General features: G+C 46.1%; 2 protein-coding genes across 4 annotated transcripts; both read right to left on the bottom strand.

Annotated features, from left to right (window-relative positions):
• Positions 1-509: 509 nt before the first annotated feature.
• Positions 510-15,696, bottom strand: SNAPC4 (small nuclear RNA activating complex polypeptide 4). Of its 2 annotated transcripts, none has more exons than XM_080355848.1 (23): positions 15,477-15,696; positions 14,556-14,596; positions 13,419-13,577; positions 13,150-13,275; positions 12,438-12,516; positions 11,836-11,917; positions 11,485-11,589; positions 10,823-10,895; positions 10,406-10,570; positions 10,059-10,206; positions 9,553-9,659; positions 9,186-9,280; positions 8,379-8,473; positions 8,011-8,096; positions 7,278-7,658; positions 6,532-6,621; positions 6,080-6,317; positions 5,905-5,975; positions 5,481-5,579; positions 5,214-5,241; positions 2,491-4,595; positions 1,790-1,929; positions 510-1,021 (listed from the first exon to the last, which is right to left on the bottom strand). In XM_080355848.1, the coding sequence occupies exons 1-22, from the start codon at positions 15,664-15,666 to the stop codon at positions 1,816-1,818; spliced, it is 4,677 nt and encodes a 1,558-aa protein (XP_080211974.1). In that variant the 5' UTR covers positions 15,667-15,696; the 3' UTR covers positions 510-1,021; positions 1,790-1,815. The 2 variants fall into 2 exon arrangements, with proteins under 2 accessions (XP_080211974.1, XP_080211975.1); XM_080355849.1 differs by having other exon boundaries at positions 1,805-1,929.
• A 229-nt stretch (positions 15,697-15,925) lies between these two features.
• On the bottom strand, positions 15,926-20,319 carry ENTR1 (endosome associated trafficking regulator 1). Of its 2 annotated transcripts, XM_080355859.1 has the most exons (7): positions 20,193-20,319; positions 19,880-20,113; positions 18,751-18,824; positions 17,898-18,009; positions 17,240-17,302; positions 16,730-16,869; positions 15,926-16,390 (listed from the first exon to the last, which is right to left on the bottom strand). In XM_080355859.1, exons 1-7 carry the CDS (start codon positions 20,304-20,306, stop codon positions 16,297-16,299), a joined length of 831 nt encoding a protein of 276 aa, XP_080211985.1. In that variant the 5' UTR covers positions 20,307-20,319; the 3' UTR covers positions 15,926-16,296. The 2 variants fall into 2 exon arrangements, with proteins under 2 accessions (XP_080211985.1, XP_080211986.1); XM_080355860.1 differs by lacking the exon at positions 17,240-17,302.
• Between the last annotated feature and the right edge of the window lie 96 nt (positions 20,320-20,415).

Below are 20,415 nucleotides of genomic sequence, written 5' to 3'. Positions count from 1 at the left end.
TAGAGCACACTTCAGAAGGAAAACCATTTCACCATCCTTCCTTTTGCTTCATAATGTCTTGACAGCCAATTACAACCACATGGGTACCCCCTGCCCCAGCTCTCGTGGCAGTTCCACCTCCCAACTCCCCACCACACTCCCTCAGGTTTAACCAGTGCAGTGGAATGGAGCTTCCAGCAGCACTTTCCCTCTAGACTTTATCAGCTTTGACTCAGCTAGCCTTGCACATCTCTGTAAGATAGAAATTGCTGGTTTATGAACGAAGAAATAAGTTTTTGTTAAGCAATTTGCTAATGTTTGCACAGGGCAGGCTGTGGAAGAATGAAGAAAGAATCCAAGCCTAATTCACTCCTGCAGTATTAGCCACATGCATATTCATTTTCTGCATTCTCCCTGGTTTTCATGCAGCTTGCAAACTTCATTTTTCTCATTAGCAATCACACTCATACACACGTTATTAAAAGCACTATTTACCCCAAAAAACACCACACAGAACACATCAGTAATTTTTAAGTGAGAAAAATAAAACATCTGTATTTCAACAAACACTCAAGACTCATTTTGATACAAAATTAATCTGCTGCTTCTCCAGCAGTATTCAGTCATTCAGCTATCAAGCCAAAGCACTGTCACAGCACTAAAAAGCCGCTCAATGAACAACATATTGTGAACATGGATAAGCATTCACATAAATAGGCGCTAGCACAAAAAGGAAATAAATAACCACTATTGCTGGTTCCCCCAGATCTCCAGCAATCTTCCCCGCAAGCATCTGTGCCAGGTGCTAGTTGGAAAGAGAACAGAATTGGTCTGTGCCTGGAAGACTTCCCTCCAGCCACTTTGCTCCATGTTTTGCAACTTGTCTAAAGACGCAGACTTTGTTGGGTGATGGGGAAACCAGTCCAGCTGTTTTCCTCTTCCCCGGGTCCCTCTAGTCTGTTGGAAAGTGTTCCAAGTGAATAATAGTGCAAAGAGTATCTCCTGCTGCCGGGCAGGGAGGCAGACTGCATTCACACGGCTCCTGGAACAAAGCACAACAACTCCTATTAGTCACAGCACTTTTCTAGAAGCTGCCGGTTCGGGGCTTCTAAAACCAATTTTAAAGGTAAAACCCAAACAGTCTCATCTGACAACTACGTTCATCAAGCACCACTTACGTTTATTTAGTCTATTTCTCCAAAAGCCTCAACATATATTGACATTACATGCTTGTACCCTATAGAAGCTTCTATTATACATCTAGATAAATGAAGCCATACAAAGGGAAAAAACAACCCACAAAGTTGGTCAAAGATCAAGTGTTAAACACAAACTCCAACGAGGTACCTACTTGCTCGCTGGAACCTGGAGCAAGGATTTACTTCAGCTTCTGTTCCAAGTGTTCAGCACACACACACAAACTCTCCCGCCCGCAGCTGCTGCCCGGGCTTTCCTGGCCCAGAAATCCTGACCCTCTATTATTAAACGAATCTTATTTTAGCAGCCAAGTCTGCAGGGTGCTACCAACCAAGTCTAATATCAGTAGGCAGCAGCACGGACTAAAAGGCTGCCAAATGTTTGAACTTCCTGACTTTTGTATATAATTTTATCATGCAGACATCAACTTCCTTCCCCATGAAAGTTCAAGTAATAGCTTTAGCCTGTGATTAATGGGTGATTGTAGAACTCTGTGTCCTCAGGGAACAAAAGTTGAGATAATTTCAGTCCTTTCCTAGGGCCATGATTCATTGTCTAGGCTGTACCACAGACATTTCAAGTTCTCTTCTTGGGCAAGAAACACAAGACTCACAGAGTAGCTACTAACACATTTCCTTCTCATATCCTCCTCCTTTTCCTGAAGCGGGTGCTTCTCCTGATTTGAGGAGCATCAGCCACATCGGTGCTGGAGTCCCAGACAGATGGTGCAGCAATCCCTTCAGCTCCTGTGTCCTGCAACAGAAGGAGGAGAGACTATCAACACCATGTGAGTTCGCATCACTGCAAAGAACCCTTGCAGCCAGCTTTTTGTTCTAGGCAGCTCAGAAAGCTTTCCAAAACAGGACATTATGGCTTACAGCGATCCTTATACTTAATGATCTCTAGTCATATAAAACAATTAAGGAGGAAGCCTTCAAATGGCAATAGGAGCAAACACAGAAAATTCTCTTCATATTATTTGGTTTAAAGGACACATGCAATTAAAAAAAGGGCCTGATTTCAAAAATACAAGAGTCTGTGCAGCAGATTAGAAACTGTAAGAAGAAATGAGCTTTGATACCCACTCCTAGGTATCAAATATGAACATGAAACATGGGCTTTTTGCTCATGAGTCCTAAGGAACTCCCAGCTGAGCTACAGAGCTTTTCCTTTTATCAGCTGCAAACCCGTGCTTCTTCAGGACCACCTTTCTGCTACATTTAATTAACAGTGGGGGTTTCACCCTGGGTTTCAGTGGGAGCAGTATTTAGCTGGCAGTAACATCCTGCTTTTATTCCCTGCCACCTGTTTTACCTGATTTAGTGCATCAGCATCATTGTCTCCAGGCTCATCAGCAACTGTCCCATCCAGCCGCACACCTGTTAACTCATTCCCACAGCTTTCTTCCTCAGACGCTTCCTTCTCACTCTGCCACTCTTCTTCATCACTCTCTTCATAGTGCTTCCTGCTGCCTGACAGAGTTGTTATCACTTTTGGAGGAGGCAGAGTTGCCAGTACAGCTGGGAGTGTAAAGGCTGCCAGGAATCTGGCTTTCAGCAGGAGGTAGGCAGGGTTATCGCCAAGTTCCCGCTGCACCAGTTCTCCAATAGCGTCCAAATCTACCCCAGTGCCCCCATCCTGACCAGTATCAGAAGGCAGAAGAGAGGCTGCTTGCTCTTCTAGAGCTGCTTTCTGCAGAAGTAGCCTGGAGAGGGTTTTTAAGTTGCACAGAAAAGGTGGCAAATAAGGCAACCTGGTTTGCAGGGATGGCACCTGGACACCTCGTTTCCCACTCAGCCACTCCTTCACCACCCCCTCATCTTCGAGGGAAATCAGGCTGAAGTCAAGCAGGTTCTTTTCCGCACTGGACGTGGTTGGCTGGGGTGGGGTGTCAGCTGCCTGCGTAGTGGGTGGTTCGCAGGCAATAGGTGTATTTTTCAGTGCTTGTGCAGCAAAACCACCAGTGTTTCCTGGAATATCGTTACAAGGAACTGGATTTCCCGTCTGGAGCACAAGCCCTTTTGGGATGACACTTGGACTGGAAGATGATCCATTTGTTGTAACGGAGTCATGGCTCTTTCCCAAGCTAGAAAGACTCAACGCAGGTTGGGAATCAGGCCCCTGAGTGCTTGCAGGCGGCTGTGTTTGAGGCAGCAGCACAGCACGCAGGGCTGGAGCACCAGCTGGAAGAGCAGTCTGAGCCGGGGAGGAGTCAGAAGCCTCGGAGGAGCCATCTGAACATGCAGGTGTTGCAGAAGAAACGCTGGATGTGGCGCATCCAGCACTCTCCGAGGTCACGGGTACAACTGTGGAATGGTTGGCTGTCTTGCCTAAAGGTGCTTCTCCGGCTAACTGGGCACTCGGTGCTTTTGTCTCTGCACTGCTGGGCTGAGGCGTGTTTGCTGCCGCTGGTATAGGAGGCACCCCCGAGACGGAGCCGTTGCTGTTGGAAGTCACAGTTGTCTGACCCTGATTTGTCACAGCAGGAGCTGGCAGTCCTTGGGGAACACTCACCACGGTTTGTACAGCGGCGGGGAGCAAAGCCTGTGGCGTCACAACCCATGTGAACGGCAGGATGCTGTTGGGAAGCAAACGTGAAGCAGTTTGTGGAGTTACAAGAGCAGGCAAGAGACTGACTGGCCTCTGCTGGGGCCCATCACTGTTCAGCTCACAGGCAACTGGTGTGGAAAGAGACAATTTGCTGGCGCCAGACTCAATGCCAACAGGCACCACTGTAATCTGATGTGGCACAAAAGCTTGCTTTTGCAACACTACTGAAGCTGAGCTACCAGCCAGGACCTGACCATTGCTCCCTCCCGGATCTGGGGCCTTCTCTGCTGCAACTGGATTCAAGCCTGGAAAAAACCCTCCCTCGGGGCTGCTTTCTAAAGCTTGCTCTTTTATTTCCTTACTGGATTGCAGTTCTGGCCCTTGTGAGGAACCAGGGCTTTCCCCAGTTTCTGGCACTGATGAGGAATGGTTTCCAAGCACGATAGTGGTAGAAGTTGAAGCCACAACAGAAGTAAACGCTGGCAATGGAGCTGATGCACACTGTACTTGGCCATTCGTACAACCAGCTGCTGCAGGTTTGTTCCCTGCTTGCGTAGAAGGAACGATTTGCTGTTGTGGGTGCTGGATTATCAGTGGTCTGGAAACCAACATCTGTGGGGCAACAAACACTGTCCTTTGCATGGCTTTCTTAGCCTGGGATTCTCTTAGCCGCTTCTCTCTCAGTAATTCCGAGACAGTTTTAGGCTTCTGCCTTTGCCCTTGGGCTGGAAGCGTCCCCTGTGCGGCAGGAGCGCAGCTCGCCAAGGCAGCACTGGTCTCCTTCAATTTTGAGACAACGGGTCTCCTGACAATGTTCCTCGGGACGCCCCTTTGGGAGCTGCTCTGAGTCCAAGACTGTGACGGATTGCCTGTAGGGGAGAGGACATAAAAATTAAAAGAAGAAAGGATTGAACAGTATTTCCAAAAGCCATACCTTACCTAGTAAGCATCAAGTACACTGCAGGGGAAGTAGCAAAATTCTTATTTGTGAGTCTTCCTACAACAGTATAGTCTGGATTTAATCCAGCCCCATCCTGACATCCTTCAGGTAGCTCTGATGCAGCAAGATTACTACTTGTTCAGCGCTGATGTAATTTTCCCTGGAAATCACAAATGGGCTAGGAACGCATCTTAACAGTGCACAGGAGGAACCGCGCTGCTCAGCACTCCAGGAACAACGACCTGCGGTTCTGATGGTGCCAGCACCTTCACTACAGCCAGCGCCTTGCTGGAGAAAAGTGTTAACAGCGACAGCCTACAGAACTGCTGGCCCAGCACCACTGGTCCCCCAGCCCTTCGGTATTTTTTACAGTTCTTACCAAAGGGTAAGATATTTAGCCAATAACTGAAAGATCCAAGAGCTAGCAGAAACGACAATGTAGTTTTGTTCCAAAAATTCTCCTTCAGTTATATTGGTCATTAATGTAATGGTGATGAATTATGTGAAAGTTCTTGCACATCATAGAAATAAATGTTCTGTTATGTACCTGAAGAAGTCTCCGTATTTTGGGAAGCCTGCCAAAAACAAACAAAAAAAGAAATTATACTTTTGAGATAGCTAAAGATCACTAAAACAGCACAGATGTGAATCAAGCCCACACCGGCCAACATCCTGTACATTTGATTGTGCTTCTGAACCAAAACAAACTTGTAACACACACACAAACAGCACCAGCGGCCACACGCAATGACAAATCTCTACTTGAGTCAAGAAAAAAAGAGGGAGAAGCTTAGGAACAGATTGTGTGCAATACCTGCTGGGGGCTCCCTGCATTAGCACTAAGCAGCTCTGCCTGCCTTTGCCTTCTCTCACGAATAATCTTCATGCAGCCATTGGTATCGATCTGGAAGAGCTGCAAGGTGAGAATTTCATTAAAATTTGATTGAGAACAAAAATGTGCTGGTAGAGCCGGCGACAATACAAGATAGATGAGAGAAGCTTTGCATGCAAGATTCTGGGGACATTTTTGCACTTACAGAAATAAAACTCACAGTATTAGATTCTGGATACAGGATTTCTTTGAGAAACAGCATATGCAAGCCATGAGGTCAGATTAATTCAGTAATTGGATGATTATTTAAGGAACAAAGCTAAACCACTTATTTAAGCACCAAATACAGAAATAAAGATTACCACTGTTTGAAAGCAGATAATGCTACCAAGACAGCAAAACCTACCTGAAGGAAAAGCGTGAACATGGGAGTGCTTGCAAGACTGACCGTCTTAGTCTTCTCTTGAATAGACTCAGCTGGAAAAAAATCCAACATTAAAATCAGCTGGGCACTCACTGCCAAGATGTCAGAAAACAGGGACAAAATGCAGGGCAGTTCTGTCCCTGATGGTCACCACTACCTTTTGTCTGATGAAAACCCAGGTGCCCAGTCTGGAAGGTGCACGGCAGCAGCACATCGCCCACCCATGGCGTCACCGCCATGAGAAGCCTTCTGTCAAGGTTTAATCTTCTCAAACGCCCTCTCTCTTGACGATAAGTTTTCTCTGTGATGTTCTGCAGCCCTTGAACCTTCTGCCCAGATGTACTATCTCCAGACTTTTTTGTTAAAGCGGTGGGAGATTTTAGCATCTTGGCCAGCTGTGCGTGAACAAATACATAGTTAGAGTTGCAGTTGGGAAGGTTCTACTATAACTAGTCCCAAGACAAACTATTTATGGGGCAGTCCTATGAGCTTTTTCTCTTGAGATTACAGTGCAAGAAGATACGTGACTGGATCAAAAGCCATTTCCCACTAAGCACCGCCCGGTAGTACTCCCATCACAAGAGCAGACAAGACAGAAGAGGCACTTACAATCCTCCTCTGGAAGCACGTGTTATTTCTTAATGCTCTTCTCACATTCTCCAGGCTAACCCGTAGCACTTGCTTTCCACACCTGAAAGCCTTAAAGCAAAAGCATACAAGAAAATATAAAAGGGAAAGTATTTCAGAGAAGGTTACTTGCACTGACTATAAACAGAAGGTACAAAAGTTTTCAACATCCCTGCTGTTGGAAGTATCTTATTAAATGAAATCAGCCCCGAAGTGCAGATGCTTAACTTACCTTAGTCCTTGTGCATTATCACAATATCAAATCTCTACTTTGTAAAAGCCTTTGTGTGCCAGGAGGGTTTGCACTGTTTCAGTATTTGATTAGGAGTGAAAACCCAGCTCAGAATCAGATACAGATGTGTAAGTAACTTAATTCTCCCAAACTTTAAGCCCGTACACCCTAATCACCAGGGCAGGGAGACACCACTGGCCAATTCCATGAAGATGTAAAAACAAGTTTTGTTTCTGTGACAATACGTGGAGGAAAGAACAGAGCTATTTTCTAGGTAATGTACAGGGAGACAGTGCTAGAAATTTCTGTTCAATCCCACAGCTCAGTTCCCAACAGCACCCCCCGATGGCACAGCGAGAGCAGCCAACAGAGGCGCAAAAAGGTTTTGCCATCCAACTCATCACACGCTCTATTTACTGCAGCAACTGAGCTTCCTGGTCATTTCTGATCTGAGCTCTAATCCCATCAAGAACAGACTGAGAATCCCAGGATTCACCTTGTTCATGATTTCTTCTGGATTCCTCACGACGACGTCTGTCGAATAGGGACGTGCGATGCCCCTCAGGAGGGTGTTCAATTCTGACGGTTTATCAGCAACTTTGCTCTTGTCTCCTATTGCACTTGGAACTTCACTCGCAGGAGAGAAAAGGGATGGTGTTTGATATCTTCCCTTGTTTGACTCCTGTGTATTTGTCTGTGTTGGTATCCACAGATCAATGCTGGGAATTGCACACTCCTCCTTCTTCTTCGTTTCCTCCTCCTTCGTCGTCTCCTCCTCTGAACTGTCTGTTAAGTCCAGTTCTACGTCCTCACTGCTGCTCTCTGAAGAGCTGGAACTCTCTTCCACATGTCGGCGTTTTGTTGGCCTAGATTTTTTCTGCTCAGTCAAAACCAGCACAGACAAGTTTCAGGCAGTGTTCACCCTTCACTTGCAAAATCTCTCAAGCTTCACTTCTGCCGAGGTTAACTAAACCCAGCACAACTGACAATTGCCTTTGGACCCAGATTTTTATTGGTTTAGATTCTTGTATGCAAAGAAAAAGCTGCAGATAAAGACAAGTGTGCATTAAGAACTGGTGCACATGGAAGGACAAACTGAGTACAGCTGTCGCCATCGTGACACACTCAGGTTCCCAATTTTTGTATTGATTTTACAGGATTTTGCTTTTAGTTTAGAGAATCTTAATTAAAGAGAAGGGACTATGACATAGCAGGATTTTGTACAATACCTTAGATCCAATCATGAGTTTCCACTTGCTCAGACATTGGGAGCCAGTCCGATGTGGCAACTGAGAAGCGATTTTACTCCAGTGACCTAAAAAGGATGGAGAGTAGCACATACCTATTAATGCGACAAACTGAGCTGTCACAGCTCTGACTGCTAACACAGCTACAGAACTCTTTACTACACAATCCCGCAAAAACTGAATTTCTAGGAACAGACTACACGATCTAAGGAAGGCTGCAAACACCAGTACGAGGCAGAACCTCCTAGTATCAGCTGCAGGGCTTCAAATAAAAAGGAGAAAACTTAAATGATATATTACTTAATAGCACTTCTCTAAGCTTCAAAAGTTCAAGACACAGAAACACTTACCCAGGCCATGCTTTTGAACCAGTTCAATTAGCTGCTCCTCTTCCTCTAAACTCCACTTGCCTTTCTTGACATCATAGTGCAACGCTTTTAAGTACCTTCAAATGAAAACATCAAAGTAAGGAAGATTCAATTCTGTTTGTACAGTTCCGATCATCACCACACACTTCGAGGCTGAACAAAACCAGCATTCTTTATCAGATCTTTTATTTTTGTTAAGGGTCCCATTCCTACTCCCTTAATAGAGCACAGTTACAATCTCTTTGTTCTCAAAAATATCAGGCCAAATGATTAGGAACTACAACAAGCAGCTGTAAAACAGGTCAATGAAATTAGGACATACTGTACTTGAAGTCTCATGAAGTTGAGTCTGAAAAAGGCTCAGCACCTTGTTATTGGTGCTCAGTTACAGCAGTCACTGATGAGATCGTTTTCACACACAATACAGGGATGAGACCTTCCCTCCCCACACGCCCTCATTCACGCTTTATGACCCCTTTGCTTTATTCTGAGCAACAATCTTCCCAACTTCTAACTCCCAGACAATTATACTGAGCGAGCAGAACGCCACAGGCAAAACACACTGTTCTCTCTGTTAAACTCAGTTTCAACCTATAGACGTCTGTAACTAGAAATGCCGGGTTATGTGGAGACAATGTTAGTGACTATATTGAGACCATAACCACTTTTTACAAAACAGTCCTTAAGGTGACACTGGTTTAAGCAAATCAAACATATTTGTAAAATAGGTTGCACCTTGGCTCTGCGTAATAAACTTGAAAGCACCGCTGCTACAATTAACGTACTTACCGATCTCTGCACTGGGCATCGCTCCTCCCTGGCACTTCTGTCCGAATTTTGTACCAGTCACGCTCTCCATACTTCTTAACCGCAGCCAACAACATCTACAGTAATCAGACAAAGCAAGAGTTGAAATTCTCATCAGTAATAATCCTAATAGGCCTGAGACTGAAGCAGCTGTATTTGTTTTCACTGTGTTGTAAATCTCTGAACAAAAGTGTTTAAGAGCTTCTAAACGCTCTTGACTTGTACATTGCCCACTTTGGTCCATTTTACGTTCCTTTATGCCACTGTTAAAGCTCAGACGTATCCAGTCATGCACCATCTGCCCGCTTCTTGCACCCTGCAGTTTTAGGCATCAGAGAACACAACTTACAGCATCTTCCCTTGATGTCCAGGGTCCTTTCTTCAAACTGGGGTCCACGCTCTTTGTCCACCGGTAAATCAGCTGAGCTGAATCTCTTCCTTCCATGTAATAAGCAACTAGAAATGCAAAGGTATCTTTTAAAGTCTGTTGCAAACCATGTTTCTTCCTTAACGTACATTGTAACTGTGATATTTTCAAGCAGCAGATTGCCATAAGCAGCATTTTAATCAAACGCATCAACAAGGGATGTTTAGAAATCAGAGTATCTGTAGTTTCAGACGAGCCACAGTGCTGTTGCACCTCACATTGATCCCATGCTAGAACAGTAAGGTGAAAACACAGAACTGTGACTAGTCTGGTAATGGAGACATTCACAGGAAATAAAACTTGATTAATTCCTTGAATCAGAGCAGGCTGGGTGCTCTAGTATGTAGAAATATCAAGACATGAGCCTGGGAGAATGAAAAAAAAAAATACAGGTAAATGAGAGGCAGTTTTACTTGTAGGTCACTTACTTTTCTTGTACGGGATATGACTTCCCACTCTCATCTCTTGAACAAGCTCTAAAAGCATTTGATCTTCACCTTTGGTCCACTCTTTCCTTTTCAAATCTTTGTTATAGACTTGATATTTCTGCAAGCACTGGAAAGGTGTCCTGTTCGTCTTAATACAATGAAAAGAGAGATACGTGGATAACCGGTTATTTATGAAGGCAAGAAGAAATGGCTAAAGTACCAAACTTGTTGGTACTGTTCTTGAATACTTCCCAGAAAATAATTAATTAGCAGTAACATTGCCTTCTGAAAACTGACATGAGGCACATTTAAGTCAGAATGAACTGACTTGTCACCTCAGACCTTACCCCCAGCTCCTGGGCTATGGTCTGCCAGTCCAGACAACCGTGCTTAGCAGCGATTTGCTTCAGCCTCTCAATCTCCTCCTCAGTCCATTCCTTTTTGTTGATGCTTGGATGCTCCGAATTTTGCCAAAACCTCCTCAGTTCTTCTGAACTACGTTGTCCGTCAAACTAAAAGAAATAGCAAAAATCTGTTTTGTCTTGTCACTGGGACTGAATCACCAGGACAGACAGGAACACTGATACAAGGAATGTATTTTGTATTCCAGATACGCCTTATTATTAAGCTTTCTAGAATTAAATCATCAAATTCAACAAGATGAGATCATGTAACAGTGGATGCAAACCAGACCAGGTCAGGTAATTCTCGAGAGAACGGACACAGGTATCAGAAGTAAAAAACCAGCTGATATCCCAACTTACATGGATGTTTGAAATTTTCTCCCAGTCATGCTCATCAAATCTGTTTCCTAACAATTCACTTTCTGGGAGTTGGCTAAAGCAGAAGGTACAAAGAGAAAGAAAAAAACACATTAAATCATTAATTAAACACTCGCTTTGTCTTCCTGATCTTGCTTCATCTTATTCCTCCCACCTGTTACTGATTTCCACAAGAACCAAACACTTGCTACCTCAAAGCACTGGACTATGTCATAGTCACTTTGTGCAAAACAATGATTCTTATTGAAAAACAATCCCCTACAAGATGATGCTGGTTTAGCAAGAGAAATTATCAATGCAATATCAAAATTCATTGCTCCAGATGTCTTGATGAGCAAAAGCCAAGGACTACCGAGCTCTCTGCTTCCCTGTTGCTAAATCAACAACTATTTGAACCAGCACCTTTATACTGGGTGTACATACTACATTTATATCAAGACTGAAAACACGATTCTTAGTAAAGAACTGTGGAGATGAGACCTCTACAGAGTTTGAATAGCACTTGATTTTTTGCAAGCAACCACACATAAAGCTTTCTCCAAATGCCATGTCTAGAAGTACTCAAGGAAGGAGGGAATTTTCAGAGGTAAACTCCAAGAACAGATTTTCATTTTCACCAAGAAGACAAGAAGATGACTTCTCACTTAATTGCCTCTATTTCTTGCTCCACTTCTTTGATTTGCTTTTCCAAGATCTGTTTCTCCATTTCAGTCTTGACTTTATCCAGTTTCTGATTCCAGTAACTCATCCTGTTCAAAGACATTTTTATCATTACTTAATATCACGAGATGGGAATGAGGTCAATGGTGTCAGAATACACATGGCAAAGACGGTTTCCCCATCGGTATCATTCTTTCCTTCAAGTTTATTTCCACACTACACAAAACTGTTGTTCATCTAGGTTTTCCACACCATGCTGAAGGAAGCTGGAATCTCTCCTTCCTTCATATATAATGTTCTCATCAGGAGAAAAAAGATCTTTGCACGGTACTTACTTCATTAGCTTTGGCTGAAGCAGGCGCTGCAAGCGGTCGCTTGCTATTGATTGCTGCAATAACGTCTTCTCTTTGCTTTTCCCTAAACCAAACAAGGTAATCGAGTGTTCAGACATGAAAGAAGAGACCCACAGCTTTCAATACCCCTGCTAAAGTATCTCTCAGGTCTTCAGTAAGAGTTCCCCACCTAAATCACTGGTGTCACATCTGATTTGTGCAAGTCGCAGCCTCTTGCTCAGCTTTAGTTCCAAAGAAACCTGAATAAAGACCATAATGCAGGTGCCTGCAACCACCTAGAGCTCTAAATGTCCCCGGAACTTCTCTCATCTGAGCGCTACCCTTGCACCATCTCACTTGGTTTTGGAGCGCTTACCGGAGCTGATGCATCAAAACAAATGCAAATGAAAGAAGGAGGTCATTAATCACTCACTGAAACAATTTATAGAGCATCCTATTTACCTTTAACTACTTTTTTTTGTGGAGTCCAGTATGAAATATCAGAACTGTTGATGTTTAACTGCAAACGGGGGGGAACTAACCATATGAATATATACATTTGTTATAGCTCTACAGAACACTGAACAGCACAAAGAGTTACTTACATTTTGTTGAAATGAGTTGTTCGAAGGATTTTATGCCCTGAGCTGCCTTTTCCTTGGCATCTTCATTGGAAGGAGGGCCCTGATGAAGATTAGAGGGGTGAGATACACCAGAAGAGTCAGACACACAGAAAAAGTGCCCTTCTTAGAACTCCAGCATGAACAAAGGATGTGGGGACAAGTATTATGCACGTTTGTTTCTACTTAAGACACGTTACCAACTCGAGTAGGAATTAATAGTGAAATTAGAAGGCATTGCTTGGCTATTACATTAATATGTGCATGGTGACAGTTGATAACTTGGCTACAACAAAAAGTAAAGATCTCTTTTTACTAGTGACCCTTTAAAAACACATGACAAAACTAGTGATGTTTGCCTCAGAAAGTCGGTTTCCAAGACAATCAGATTTCAACAAATACTTTAGACAACAGTGTGGAATTGGATCACGGAGATGAAGACAAACAATCAAAGTGAAGTTGAAAACAAGAATGTTTAAGTGGCTGGAACACACTCCTCAAAACTCACTTTCTGACATCACAGCCAAGGGCCGAACAAACATTTCCAAAAGAGAGTAAATAAGCAACAAGTGATGAAAAAAAAGGTTTCAAACCGAGGAGCGACATTTACAGTTACACAGCTGAAATGTAACACAGTTACAATTTAAATCCATCATTGAAAGATATAACAATATGTAACCTAGTTACATTTACTTACAATTCCTGTTGTTTTATCCTTGAAGTATGGCTTCATAAAGTGACCCAAAAATACATTTGCTGGTAGATTTCTACCATCTCCTGCCTTTGCCATTTTTGGACCACCAAGCTCGCACATAATCTCCTTCTGCAACACAAAAATTAAGCAAAAAACTAAAATACAAGATATCAAACACCCTGGGGGTAGTAATTTTAGTGATAAGAAAGCATGGAAACATCAGTAAACCCAGAGAAACACAGGAATGAATATTTTACTGCTGCTTTGCTCACCTGCTGTTCTTTGTTTTGAGCAATGAGAAGCTCGACTTCCTCAATCTTTTCCTGGATAACTTCCTGGTACACATGGTTCATCTGCAGACAGGTTTCTGGATCCTGTGGCAGACTGCTTTCAATGTCATCGTCACTACTGTCAGCTTCTCCTTCCACTTCCTTGAGTCAAATAATGCATTTAGGGAAAAGGGAGAATAACCATTGCTTTAAAAGCGGGTATGTAACAATTATTTTTGTAACTAAACACCTCTGTTGTCTTACAAAGCTGATTTTCAAAGGAACTGGAGGCACAGAACTGTTGGTCTCTTGCTGGCAGATGTTCTGAACGCTCCCAGAGGCCGTCACAGCCTCCCCCAGCTCATCAGTTCACCTGCTGCTGTGTGAACCAAAGCCGCACTCCAAGCCTTGCCAACGCCTGATCTTGTGCCATCCACTGCACAACTGTAAGTGAACTGCACGATACTTTACACTGGAGCTCTTACTTGCTAAATCTAGACCACCCCTTCAAATTTCCACCTCATTTGTGCTTCTAGCTAAGCAATTCTTCCCTCATGCGGTTTATCACCCTGTGCTTCAGACACAAAGCGGGACTGGCTGCTCCATGGAAGTCTCCCAGCAGATTTGTCTTGACAAAATACCTCCTCCTCTCCTGTGCTCTACAGCTGTTAAGACCGTTCTCCACTAAACCTTTTTTTATATAAAGTCTGAGAAAATATTCTCTTTAAAACAACACCAAAGGTGAAGAGATTTGTGAATGTTCCCATCAGGTACAAGCCCAGTATTCTTCAGGTACAAAGAAGGATAGTATTTTTTGGATCACAAGCTGATGATTTCTTGCTCACACGCTCTGTGACCTCCCGCAGAAGCCGCTGTGTTTCCAGTGACGGATCAGCAAGCACTAGAGCAGTGAGGTCTCTGATTCCTCTCATTTGTTTTCACGTGAAGAAATGTCTCTGTTACATGTGAATAACAATGTCCTGGGCAGGAATAACTAAATCTTCAGTGTATTATTAATCCTCCCCAAGCTACAGAGTCAAGCCAGATGCCTACATTCCCCCAGAACAGAATGAAATTCCCCTTCCTCCCATTCTCTTCAGTAGACAAATAGGAAGATATGCTTAAAGAGAAAGCAGTTACCATTTCATCATGAGAGTCTGAGCCATCATCTTCACCGTCATCTGTCAGACAACAAAAACACAAAAATGCTGACTGCAGTGGGATATAAAAAGGAAAGCTTCAAAACCAAGACTTTTCAATTAAAGCATACAGAATAAAGCATCACGTAGTCTCTCAGACACGACCATTAGTGTTTTTGGACACTACCAATATTGTCAAGTAAAAATCCTATTTAGTTACAGTCCGTGCATGTAGTTTTTTGTTCTAGAGTAGGAAAAAAAGCGCAGCTCCTGATAACTACAGCAACGATCACGCTGCATCTTGGTCCTGCACATCACAGCAAATTACAGACTCGTGAGTGTGCAGCCAAGTGAACGTTCCAACCCAATCGACCCCATAAACCTTGACCGCACCGAACAGCCTTTCCACACTACTCAGCAATATCTGGGTTTGCATTCGGCCTGGCTGCATATTCCTGACATGCATGATCAAAACACCGGTTGATGAAACAACGATGAAGCCACCAGAAGCACAGATGCCCCAACTATCAGCATTCCCTCTTTGCTTTGAAAAATTGATTTTAGGAGGCACAGGCAGGTTGTGAAACGGAGCAGCTCACACGGCAGAGTTTGTGTTGTCCGTACAGCATGGAAACGGCTGCGATTTAACTCGTGACAATATCTGGAGGGCTCGTTCCCCCTGCCCCGAGCACAGACCTCCATCACCAGGCCTGACAGCCCTGGCTCCCTCCCCCGCCATGGGTTTCACCACAAAAACAGGCAAAACGTGGGTGCAGGAGGCTCCTCCCTGAGGGGACGCCTCCAACATTCGCTCGGCAGAAACGGCGGGGCTAACACGAAAACCAGCCCCGCGTGTGAAGCGGCAGAACGGTAACAACGCAGAAGCAGCGGGGGAGGCCGGAGAGGAGCGGGCGACCCGTACCGGAGCTGAGGCTGGAGTCGGACACGGTCACCTCAACGCTGGTCGCGCCGGGCTCCAGGCTCCGCTCCAGCTCCTCGATCTCCCGCCGGATCTTCTCCCGCTCCGCGTCCAGGTCGATGCCCGCGGGGACCAGCGTGGGCTGAGCGCCGGGGGAGCGGCGGGGCCCGGCCGGGCCCGGCTGCCGGGACATGGCGGCGCCGCGGGCTCCCGGGCCTGGGCCGCAGCGCCTCACCGCGGCCACGCCCCCTCACCCTCCGCCCAATCACCGCTGAGCCTCGCCGCACGTGACCCCGCGCAGCCAATGGGGCGCGCCGACAGCGCCGCGGGTCGGGGCTGGCGCACGAGCGCGGTGTGACGGCGCCCCCGGGTCCTCCCGCCCCGGGGCCCCGCAGCGATCGCACAACCGGCTCCGCCGCCGCCTCCGCGGCCTTTAATAGCTGCACCAAACCCGTTACACTGCGCCCGGGGCCTCGCCGCGTTGCGCGAACCCCCGCCAGCCCTTTTCCCTCCGTGGCAGGCGAATAATGGGGATGGAAAGGCAAAGGGGCATCGCAGCCAAAACCTGGGGCACTTGGGGGGGTCTCAGCCAAAATCTGGGGTGCCCGCAGGAAAGTGGGGTGTGAGGGGGTGGTCGTGGTCCCAGCCCGGCAGGACAAGGACGTACTCTGGTCCATTCGGTTCTCACGATCCAGAACAGCCATTTCTGCAGCAGCGCCAACAGCTTCGCACCTTGTCACAAGGTGGAATGTCAGAAATTAGCCTTTTTAACATGATTCCTGCAGGAAAGCCAAGTTCTCCATTTGAGTCCGTTGTGTTTGAGTCACTGCCCGTGTTCCGACACTTCAGAAATTCTGTCTATTGATTTAAGGAGATCGGCAACGAGCTGCAGCGATTCTGCGCCGGAGACCAGCTGCCTGTAACGGGGAGAGACGCAGCGTCAGACTGGGGCGGGGATGGAGCAGCCGGGCGGCGTTTTGGGGCTGTTCACCCACACAAGGGGTTTATCTGGACTGAAGACTTCACTTCTTAGAAGTATAAGGAAATAAGACTTACATGTTCTAGTTATTTTTATTACATAAACCTGGAGGAAAATACACGCCAAATAAGTAAGAACACGGACTAGCTGATCTGGCACACAGAATACAAAAGCCTGAGTTTCAATCCTAAAAAAACAACCCCAGGGACATTTAGTCGCGGTCTCACTATTTAGACGAGGATCTGGGCCAGCGTTAGGCGAGGTTAAAGCCACTCACCTGATGGAGGAGCGGGAGTTGGTGATGACCGTGAGCAGGTTCTGGAGGGCGAGCTCTGCGTTCTGCTTCACCACGGCCAGGCTCGCCGACTGGCCCGACCGCAACGCTTCGTTCTCCGTCTTGTAATTCTTCAGCTGAACCTGCAGATGACACAGACAAAAAAATCATGTGAAAATAAGCCCAAAACTCCAGTGGGTCCTTTACAACTAAAGCAACTAATGAACGCGCTCATACAGCAACTTATTAGGGGGAGCAAAAAACAAAGACGTCCCATAACCAGGCAGCCTAGAGAGAATGAAAGTTCACCCAAATGGTAAGTGAAGTACCGCACATCCCAGAGGAGAGGTTAACAGCCTGTGTAGAGCTGAAATGGGCTGGTCTAGAACGCTTTCTGCAGCATTCGCTAGGAGAAGTGAGGCATAATGTTCAATATCCTTTTCACAGGCTCAATTTCAAAATGTTTTCAGCCTCGGTACATTCAAGCAAGGCCTTAAGAATCCTGCTTCCTACCTGAAGTAGTGCGTTTTCCTGTTTCAGTTTTGTAGCGTTGTTTTCTGCTTTAACAGCCCGTTTCTGAAACAGGATAAAGATTATTTACACCGTATCAGTGCTTAAGACACAGCAGGCAGTTTGAGCTCCGATCCCAGCAGGTAACCTGAAGTGATGTGGTTTGTGTTACACCACGTCTTGCTCCAAATGCTTTACAAGATGGGCACAGTGCACCCAGTCACATCTGATGAGCTGTTTCCTCCCCATTTTTCCTTTCAGCTATCTCAAGTGCAGCTCACCACCTCCAGCTATTACTTCTCTTTTTTTTGTGGACAAGAGGAAAAGGTGCTCAACATAAATAAGGAAGCAGGAAAAACAGCTCTTAGGTCATGTAAGAGGTGTTTTCAGAAGGCTGCAAAAAAGCAATTGAAGGTCTTGATGGATCTGAAAATGGAAATTCTGCACAGACCTCCCTTATTGCAGGTGATGAAAGGAGCTCTAGACTGGGATGCAGTCTTGTTATAAGGGAAGATTCCAGACCAATTCAGAGCTGTTTAGTGCTCGCTAAGGTGAAGCAATTGCCTCAGCTTTGCCCACTCTCCTGGGGGAGGAAGGAAGAGAACCCCACAGTTCCAACCATGAATAAGCTTCTGCCCCTGTGGCAAACACCAACACTTACAGTCATCAGCTGGAGATTTTGCTCCACATGCTGCACCATTGCTTCTAAATCCCGCGCTTCTTTTTCTTCTTTAATTTTGTTTTCCTCCAGTTTTTTTTCAAGCTTCCTCATCCTTAAAAAAAGAGACAATGTACAGTGAGCACTTGTAACATTGAATACTTTAGGAAGAAAATTCAAGGGAAGGATCAAGAAGTTTGTTCTTTGATGTTATAAGAAAAAGAAAAGTCTTCCCACAGAACTATGCTGTAGCTCTGAGGATTTCTTTGTTCAACACCCATTAGCTTTAAAGGGAACTATACAGCTGAATGCAGAAAGGCCATACAGAAAACAGAGGTGTTCACAACACGGTAATTCTGAAACAAATGTTACCCCATCACCATGAAGTACTGGCTGCCTCACCAGAGGAGCAGCCCCGCACAGGGGATTCAGCCACCCTACATCAGTCCCTGGGTTGTTTAACCTCAGGAAATTCAAGTGTCTCAATATCAAGTTGCTCACCAGCAAAAACAAAAGTGCTTTTCCTGCTTCCAAGGAGAGAGACTAAGACTCAGTATTTTGTTAACATGAAGTTTTATGAAATGCACCCTGTCAGGCCATACCCTCATTTTCACTAACCACCTAAGCTGCACAAAGCATAAGCCACACAAACACACTTATCAGATGTCAGCTTGCTACTTACTTTCCAAGCCTTTTTCAACAAGCAAACCAGGTTTGCTAAAGCTTTTTTAATAAATAGCATAGATTTCAACTACATTTTTCTTCTTTAAAGATGTTGACTGTTTCCAGTGAGCACCTCTTCTAAGACAACTCCTTGCTTATGTGGTTACTTTCCCCCATACTGTGGCTTACGCACTTGTCGGCTTGAGTTTCAGAGAAAATCTGAAGCTTATTGATCTTGTTTCTCAGACTGGCATTCTCTTCTTTTAGCTAAAAAAATAAAATCTTCCATTAGAAATGAGGGCGTAGTTTCACACCACTACTAACAGTCAAAGACCAATACCAATAAGAAATATTCAGCTTTAACTGTAGTGCTGGAATGGAAAATCTTGCACTTTCTACTACATTCGAGGTTACTTTCACACCTAGTTTTCCCATCTCAAAACCATTTAACATCACTAACCCTGTGGGGCGCAGAAATGTGTCACCAATCAACCAGTGCAGATGTGACTAGGCAGATGCTGTTATTTCTAAATTAACACAATGTCAGGGTGAAAAGCCTGAGGAAGTCACCCAGGTCATGCCCAAAGCAGCAGGACAAAGGGACTGGATCTAACTCACTCTGTGGAGCAGTTTTTCAGGTCTATTTCTCCTCTTCAAGCTGCTCTAACAAGCTGCCGGGTACCGCATAGCCCGTGCTGACAGTACGATTTATTAACACAGAGTTTCTGTAACAACCTTGTAAGGAACATTCAACGAAGAAATGTTGTTTTTACAAAACTGGGGACCTGGCACCTGACCCCAGCAGGGGAAAGGGCTGAGACACATCAGACTATGAATCCTTAACGTAAAACAAAGCCTCTCCGAACTAATGCAGGAATGCAAACTGATTACTGTATTTAAAAAGTTAAGCTGGGGAAAGGGTAACCGAAGAGCCAGGAATCCATATTTTAAATAAATCGATAAGGGGAGGGGGCTGTTAGAATTAGATGAATGAGACAGATAAACTGAGGCAGGGTCAGGTGATCTGTAAACCCTGAAGCACCAACCCAGGGGAACAGGGCAGGGAATTTGCAGCCGGGATTTGGTGGGGATATAAGCGGGGGCTTTTTGCCCTATTCCGTGTGCCTGCCTTTCGGTACAACACCTGGTCTTGCAAAACCGTTATTAAAATACGCTTTGCTGAGAGATCCTGCCTGGGCCTGTTCTGTTGGCAAGACGCTCGTGTTCTACAGCCTGATGGTCAGAGCTGACCCGGCAGCACCCGGAGCCCGGTCCCGTGTGCCCCCCGGGCAGGGCGGCGGGAGCCCGGCCGAGGTTCTCACCTGCTCGTAGCTGGGCTGGAACAGGGACTGCCCGCCCGGCCCCGGGGCGGCTCCGCGGGGAGCGCCCGCGCCCTCGCAGGGGAAGGAGCCGGCGGGGCACGCGTGGGCCCGCTCCACGGCCGAGGGCCGGTAGCTCCCGCTCCACTCCTCCTCCTCCTCATCATCCTCGTCCTCCGCCTCTCCGGGCGGCTCCGGGAACGAGAGGGGGCCGGGGGTCGGGCCGGGCAGCGCCGCCTGCGAGGGGAGAGCAGAGCTGAGGGGGCGCGGGCGGGCGCCGCAGCGGGGTCCAGCCGCGCCACCGCCCGGGCCCTACCTGGCAAGTGCCGCCCGGCTCCTCGCCGCCGCGGGCCTTGCTGCGGACGAACTCGCGGAAGGAGAAGGGGTTCGGCTCGGCTGGGCCCGGCACCGGCAGCCCGCCCGCCGCCATGGCGGCCCCGCTCCTCCGCGAACCGGGCGGGGACAGGCCGCGGGGCGGGGCCTCGCCTCAATGGGCTCCGCCTTCCCTCAGAACGGACCAATTAGCGAGCGACCGCCAC

This window comes from Nesoenas mayeri, assembly GCF_963082525.1.
Source record: "Nesoenas mayeri genome assembly, chromosome: 18".
NCBI lineage: Eukaryota > Metazoa > Chordata > Aves > Columbiformes > Columbidae > Nesoenas > Nesoenas mayeri.
This window is presented reverse-complemented; position numbering and strand designations above follow the sequence as displayed.

Bases quoted from the DNA above. Each gene is read 5' to 3' on its own strand.
- ENTR1 (XM_080355859.1), bottom strand. From the start codon at position 20,306: ATGGCGGCGGGCGGGCTGCCGGTGCCGGGCCCAGCCGAGCCGAACCCC. The intron at 18,825-19,879 runs GTGAGAACCTCG...TTATTTTTTTAG, and splicing joins TCCAGCCCAGCTACGAGCAG to CTAAAAGAAGAGAATGCCAG. The intron at 16,391-16,729 runs GTGAGTGGCTTT...TCCCCGTTACAG, and splicing joins AACTCCCGCTCCTCCATCAG to GCAGCTGGTCTCCGGCGCAG.
- SNAPC4 (XM_080355848.1), bottom strand. From the start codon at position 15,666: ATGTCCCGGCAGCCGGGCCCGGCCGGGCCCCGCCGCTCCCCCGGCGCT. The intron at 8,097-8,378 runs GTAAGTGTTTCT...CATCCTTTTTAG, and splicing joins GGTTCAAAAGCATGGCCTGG to GTCACTGGAGTAAAATCGCT. The intron at 6,622-7,277 runs GTGAATCCTGGG...TTTTGCTTTAAG, and splicing joins CAGAAGAAATCATGAACAAG to GCTTTCAGGTGTGGAAAGCA.